This window comes from Lissotriton helveticus, chromosome 3_1, assembly GCF_964261635.1.
Source record: "Lissotriton helveticus chromosome 3_1, aLisHel1.1, whole genome shotgun sequence".
NCBI lineage: Eukaryota > Metazoa > Chordata > Amphibia > Caudata > Salamandridae > Lissotriton > Lissotriton helveticus.
The window spans coordinates 728,255,949-728,263,685 of NC_136061.1; the positions used below are offsets into that span (position 1 = coordinate 728,255,949).

At 45.0% G+C, this 7,737-nt stretch overlaps 1 protein-coding gene across 2 annotated transcripts in view; it reads left to right on the forward strand.

Moving 5' to 3' along the window:
- The window catches only part of SYT9 (synaptotagmin 9), a 1,008,207-nt gene extending 1,006,056 nt beyond the window's left edge, over positions 1 to 2,151 (forward strand). For both annotated transcript variants that reach the window (XM_078680878.1, XM_078680879.1), the window contains one exon: positions 1,455 to 2,151. Coding sequence is in view for 1 of the 2 variants with exons in the window: in XM_078680879.1 (XP_078537005.1) it covers positions 1,455 to 1,526 (72 nt within the window). In the remaining variant the exon portion in view is untranslated. The remainder of the gene's footprint in view (positions 1 to 1,454) is intronic.
- The last annotated feature ends 5,586 nt before the right edge of the window (positions 2,152 to 7,737 follow it).

Below are 7,737 nucleotides of genomic sequence, written 5' to 3' on the forward strand. Positions count from 1 at the left end.
AGCATGTAGGGAGTTGGGCGTCAGAGACTTTAGGATTGCCCTACGTATCCTTCTAACAGATACATCATCTCTGTATATCGTATGCGGGGTTGCAAAGTTTCTTGCCAGTGCTTGTTTTATATGCACAAGGCTGTTAAATGAAAACAATAACTAGATCATGCCTCAACTTTGAACTTATACGTATATTACTGTAATTGCACTTTACCCCTTTGTAACCATTCATTTTAAATTGTATATACCTTTTTATCGTTTTTATGTTATGAAATAGTCAGAATATTTCTTATAATTAATATTTTATGTCTGGAAATGTTTGTACTTTTATGATATGTATATATCGAATAAAGTATTATTACTTACATAAGGCAGCATGCTGCTTAAAGAAATTTAAAACATAAGGCACCATGCTGAACTGTTACTCTCTTTAAAGTTGTCCTCCCCTCTAGCTGTCTCTTTTTCGCTCTCTGTTTATTGCATGTTTTCTGTTATTTGACCCAAGCACATATATAATAATATTATTCAGTTTTGAAGCATAGGACAGACCTCAAAAGGCCTAGCTATTTGACAGCTGAATGATAAGAGAGCTCCGTCCTAGTGCCGAGCCCAGCTTGCTTGAAGATTGACCACTCACTAATAGTCGAACAGCAGATGGATCTACAATCCGCTCCCAATTCCGAGTGGAAGACCTCAGGATAGGGAAATACCTGCAAAATGTGCATGCTTATCTAGATAAGAAAGCGCCCAAAATAGCATTTTGACACTAATTGTCCCTCTAATGTGTGTTGCCAGGTTTTACGGAGAGTTCTAATTGTGTTTCGGCCCTAAACAGAACATTGTGCCAGAAACAGTATTACTTCCCTAGACGAAATCTGGGCTTCAGTATACTCAAAATACAGTAGGTGGGTATACCGACTAGATGGTCCAGGCAGTCTTTGTCTGCTCACTCTTTCTAGCCAGAGGAATAGCTCATTGAGCACCACAACAAAGTGGGTATTGTTAGGTCACAAGTTTAAATCCTGCAAGCTTTCCAAAGGTCAGTGCATTGAATACCATAAATTAGGTTATTGTAAGGTCTAGTATTTACAGTGCTGATAAATGGTTGAAGTGTGGTATGAAATGCTATTTAAAAGCAAACTTTTATTTTTATGACATCTAAAGAAGCATTTAGAATTCTGAAATATACATTCTTAGCACATCAGAATACATGTAGGGAAGCGAAAAGCATTCCGAACTTAACAGGAACCGATTTTTAAAGTGGGGGACATTGCATTGGGGCAGTCCATGATTTAATTAGGCCTATTTCATTAAAGTACACCTTTTTCATGTATTACTTATTGTTGCAGAAACACCCTGATTGCTTTTTTACTTGAATCTTGCAATGTAAATGTGATGTCTTACTGTTCATTCTGTTTGAAACTTGTCTCTTGAAAGGCATTAAACTATTATTTCTCTTACAGTGGGCTGGACAAACAGCCACGGTTGGAAGCCAAGGCTCATGCAATTCCCTGAAAGGACCACCTTCCCCATGAGGAAAAAGCTCAGCTTGGAATTTCTCCAGCACGGAGAGGACAGATATGAAACCCATCAGGGAAGGAGACACTAAAGACATCCCACTTTAAGGAGTGGGGCATCCTCATGCACGAGGAAAAGAACTTGAATCAAGTGTCTTTTGTTTCCTGTGTCATTTTGTTTAATGATACTTATTTTTTGGCCTAACAAAGACACCACTGAAACTGGAATACCGTGTTCAGTTGCATGCTTGTTTTATTCTTGTTATTTTTTATGCCTATTGCAAACATATTTAAACAACCTGTGTTTCATTGTTATAACATTGGTTTAACTGCACATAACCTGGCGTTGTTATACTTTACATTTCTTGTTCTGGTAGTAGTATTAAGTCCCCGTCTCAAGTCAAATTTATGGAGAGCAAAGGACCATCACATAAAGAAATATATACTTTAGGCCAGACATATTTTGGTATAATATAGTGCATGATTTATTTGCCGACATGATTTTAAGAGACACGGTGTACTTTACATTTCTTAATTTTTATAAAAAATACAGCATTCTTATTATAAACACAAGTGATATGTACTGTGACTTATTTCGATAGCTCTAGTATGTAAAAATACAAAATTGTTCCTAATAAAATTATGTAAGGTATGTTGCAAAGTGTCTTTCCTTTGGATGCAAATGCATTGAAGTATGCACTTCTGTTGCTCCATCATTAGAGATACCTACGTATCAGTCCATCCATCACCCGCCCATCCACTTATCCAAAGGCACTCATTCCACTAATCAGTCTATCCATCCATCCATGATCCATCCATCCTTCCATCCCTCAATTCATAGACCTATACCTCCCCAACACAAACCACTCTTTCCACCGACTACAATAAGTCAAGATCTTTAGTTGAGTTATGCCAGAACACGCCAGCTGCTATATTTGAAATCAAAATTGGTTACCATCTTCTAAGCTCCAATTATAGAAAATAAGCATAGTAGGAGCAATATACTTTTGCGGTGATGTTTTCTTCACTAGATTGATATAGTGCTTTTGAATTATTGTTGCAGAGGACAATGACGTGCATAGCGAATGTTGGAAAAGTCTGTAATAGATGGTCATCTTTACAAAACGGTGTAGGAGATGCTGCAGAGCGCCTCATACGGCATTGCTGCTCTGCAAGCATCTTTAATCATACCAGTATAATGATTGAGAACATAACTGAAAGAGTACAGCTGAAAAGACTAGAGGACTTTCATCATGAAAGATACAGTAAGAAATACAGAGCGTTATGTAGCATGGACTTAAACATGGCTTCTAGCTCAAAATACATGGTATATTCTTGAAAATTACAGTAGGAAAAGCAATATTAGGATTTTGTTTTGCTAGAAATTGGAAACCTGGTGAACGTAAACTTTTTTTTTTTTTTACATTGCTATTAACCTTAAGGATATCCACTGCTCCGTACATGACAGAAAGACAATGGGTACACTGCACCTGGCATACAATTTTCAAAGAACAGGGTGAAATCGAGGTAATTTGTTGCAAGAAAAAGTTAGATCAAGCGAACGAAGGGGCATATCAGCAAGGGCCGGCGATAATTATCACTCAGCGCGCTTAGCGCGAGGATAAATATCGCCGACTAATGCTACATTTTATCGCTGAGATAGCGTGCTATCAGCATCGATTATCTCAACAGCGATAAAATTCCTGGCGCAAGCTTCCATATGTTCAATAATCGCTGGAAATCCAGCGATAATCGCACAAATTATGGCGATAGCTTGATGATAAGGCAGGGCAGACTCAGCCATGATATCCACATTCCATTGGATATCATGGCTAAGTCAGACTGCAAGCAGGCGTAAGGAAAGTAGCGATAAACGCGGTTAGCGATACTTTTCCTATTGCTATGCATGTTAGAATGCAGCTTGATAATTGGAGAAAAGTCGGTTAGCGACATTTCTCCAGTAATTTTGAAATGGAACACCCACTTTGCATCTCATTGGAGATGCAAAGCTGGGCTTTGAGGGAAAGGGCGCTAAGGCAAGGATTCACACGATAGCGTGACCTTGCTGATAGGGAGTTAAGATTATCGCCACTTTAGCGGCAAATAGTGCCGCTAAAGCAGCAATAATGCCCTTGATGATATGCCCCTAAAATATTAGGCAGATGCTAATGTGAAAACCACTTTTATGGGAGAATTTGTTATTTATGTTTTTTGTGAAATCCGTGGCTGAAGAAAGATGAAAAAGTTTATTCTGGAATGTAGAAACTTTCTAAAGAAAAGGTATCATGTATAAAATGAATTTCCAGCCATCACACAACTAAGCAAGACAATGCAAAGCAGTATGCGGTGTCTGCTGTTTGTCATTGATTCAGTATAGCAGCAAGTTGACAGAAGGTATGAATTCACTTATTGTAAATGGAGTGTGGAAACTTGGTGACAGGTGCCCTGTGATTCCATGCACTTCCCTGCTGGGGTATTGGAGTCTAGGATGAACCTGGAGGAATAAAGCTTTTCAGAATCTGCATGAACGTCTGTCTGCAGTCACATGTGCTACTGCCACATGTCTGATGTGGGTTAGGTGGTTGGACCACCACTCCAGATACGACTAATTATCAGAGGTATATCATTAGTGGAAAGAAACCATTAGCCAAGTAGAAGACAAACAAAGGGTAAGGAACTCTGAAGGATATATCTGAGCTACCATGACGCTTAGGGGTATATTCACAAGAACGTGTTCTAAACATCAACAAAAAAAGATAACCACCCTTACACATCACAGCCTATCATGGGAAAATAACCCTGTGTCAACGGGGAATTCACAACAAGGCGGAAGCATGCGATAGGCTGCCGAAACCGCGGCCAATGTCCGCGATACAACCACCTCGACGGAAATAAAAACATAAACCACAACACAAAAAAGTGCGAAGAGCCCATTCGCAATGAGGAAAGCAGAGATAAGCACCGCCAGGCCCGCGACACACACGGCAGGTGGGAATGAGCACAACAAAAGCCTGAAAAAAGAGACAATCCAAACAGAAAACAACAACCAAGCACAATGGAGGTAACCCGAGCCAGCACACAAGCCCCATTGCCAACATAACATTGTACATGGCAGGCCATCTCGGACAAGGTGAATGCAGCCTGAGAGTGGAGGTGGACAATGGAAGAAAACCAGAACATCTGGAATGAAATGCACAAACAACAAGAAACATGCCGACTACAAGTAGGCAGCAATGCACACCGGAGGTGGGAGGTCAGCACCACACCAGGAGCTGGATGACATGGTGGAAATGGTGTCCACCACATCAGTCTGGAGATGGTGGCAGGACTCAGGGACCGGAAACTGCCCAAAACAGACACAACAGGGAGAGGAACCAGCAGGGACCTGGGTGTGATGGGCACAATGGCACACATGCACAATTAATCACAGCACCAGTGCAGACAAACCATGCCCAAGAGCAACAACACCAACCAAGAGCACAAGTCACACAACCCGGCAATATCACACCACAGAACAAGCACAGATGTGAAAACCACACTGCCTGAAGGGGAGAAAGGTGAGCTAAACAGAGCTGAAGGGACATCTCACACACAATGCAGCACACACATAGGAAGCAGAGCACCACAAACTCAAACACAAAGTGGCACAAACACCAACATTTGCACAACCGAACACAGGACACAAGTGCACCCACCTGGTGCCGGTATACGGCCATACCATACGCACCTGGCCAAGCACGGCACAGGGACAAGACAATGCACAAGTAAAAACACACAGGCCTGATGGGGTAGCAATGCACATATGGCAGGGAGTCAGAGAGTCAATGACACACACATTGGCATACAAATCAAGACACAACACAGTTGGAGACAAGTGAAAGTGCGGAATCTTTATAAAGAAGTGCGTGTCAGTACGGCCAAGAGAAGTGCCATGATATACGGACCAATGCAGCAGCATGTCTGAATGAGGAACGTAGGACAGCGCCCATGTCCATCTCGGGGGAGTCCATCACCAACACAAGTTCATGCCAACCCGCGTCGGTTGTCCACACATGGATCATGAGTCCAGGCCAAAGCAGACATGTCCACTGTCATCTTGGGACATGTGACCAGATTCCCAACATGCAACCAGGCATTGGAACAGGTGCAATGGAGCGAGTGCAGCTGCTTAGGCCAAAATCTCCAATGAGCGATCGTCGTCCACCACATCTGAAATGTCGTCAACGTAATCCATCAGCTAACCCGGACAGGTGTGCTGAGTCCAACCACTGGCCCCAATGTGCACTAAAGCCCAATTGGGTAGTGTCTCAATGTGCTCACTGCACGCAAGGACTCCTGCAATCTCCCAGGTCCAGTGTCCAGCCTGCATGCCAAACATCCATGCATGCCATAGGGGGTGCACACACACGTCATAATCCAGGTCAGCTACCGTTATGTTGGAGAGGCAGACATCCGTGGACCACTCGAATATGCACGAGCGACAATGCAACACAGGCTGAACGCAGGTGACGTCCCCAAGGCAGAAGCTCAGCCAGGAACTGGTCCGCAAGACGGCCAGTGGCAGTGCCTCCAGTACATGCAGCAGACGTGCACGGTACAGGTCCATGTGACTGAATCTGGGCATGTGTTCAGGATAGTCTGCCATGGCGTCAGTGGCTCTGCTAGAAGCGGCACAGACTTGCCCTGCGCCAGTCCTGTGGATGAAATGCCACAGCCCGGTGCAATGAGCAGTGTCTGTGTGTAACGGGTGCAGGCTTGAGGTGGGGTGGGAGTACGTGTGAAGGCCATTTCACGCACGCCAACTATGACCAAGGACTACTTTGTGTGGAATGTGTACACATTGATCTCACTTCGGGCAGTGTGTAGTGTGGGAGTCGCAAGCAAATTCCATTGCATCTGTCAGGGGGTGCTGGCCAAATGCCAGTTCCTGCTCGGAGATGCAGATGTGCTACTGCCTGACATTTCAGACAAAGGACCTTTTATCCCTACAGTAACTTCACCATCTGCATGCATACAGGAGATGCACAGGGTCTGGCATGGGTGTGGTGGGATGTCTGCGACCCTGGGAACACTGAGACGCTGGCCTTTGAAGGTGTGCGGCCACTTGAGTGTAGGCCAATGGACCGGACAGGGCGGACAAAGGTGTACAGCCCATAGCTGGCTGGGATCACGCTGCAAATGATCACAGCCAAATTTATTAGCAGGCACACATACTGAGTGACACCTGTGTTGGATGTGTGTGGGGTGTGTGCACACCAGCCGGCAAAGGCTGCCTGGTGCAGTCAGAAATCAACAAAAGTGTACATCGTAAAGGACACAACCATTCAACCATAAAGGCCCCATGACTTCTGCTGCACAGAGTTAGTGGCCCCGGATGCACAGCGGCCTGCACGGGCCTACCGCCACAGGATGCTGACTTGCGGGGCACTGGGGCAGGGTCACGAGTGCAGAGCAGGTTCCCGTAGATATAAAAGGAGCTTGCCATGGAGTGTCTCGCTGTACAGTGGAAGGTGTACCCCCAGGGCATGATGCTGAGTGCAGGACCACGTCGGAACAGTCACTACGGTGGAGATGAATGTAACAGACACATGTCGGACACCAAGTCCGGTCCAGCAGAAAACCACCAGGCCATGGACTCAGATGCCACCAAGATCCAACCAGATAGTGCCCATGACTCATTGCACACAGAGTTAGTGGCACAAGTGCTATTGGGGATGCCGCCTGCGATGAGGCGTGTCCAATGGTGTGGACTCCTCCACATCTTACCCAAGACACCGTTACACATGTGTGACCTACTGGACCGCTGTGTAGGCCTGAGGCAGCAGTCAGCACAGGGCCACAGACACATGGAGTTGATGAGCCCAAGACCACCGTCACAGAGGTAATCCAATATATCAGAATATATCAGAAGAAGGGGTCCCGGACTTGACCAGCACAAAGTCAGTGGCCCGGATGCACTGCGGCCAGAACAGGAACACAGCTACGGGACAGTGACTTGCGGTGCAGTCAGATGGGCCATGCGACCCGAGGTGTATGTGGCGGAGGGTTGGGAGCATGATGCAGAGGGTGGAGGCTGTACAGAAGCAGCAAATGGAGGAGTGGAATGCCACAGCATCGTTTTTGCCGCAAAGTCAGTATCACACTACCTGATGGCAACGACAACCCCAAGTCCATATACTCAGTCGACACCAGAATGTTTTGTAGGTCTCGGGAAACAGTCTTAATGGCA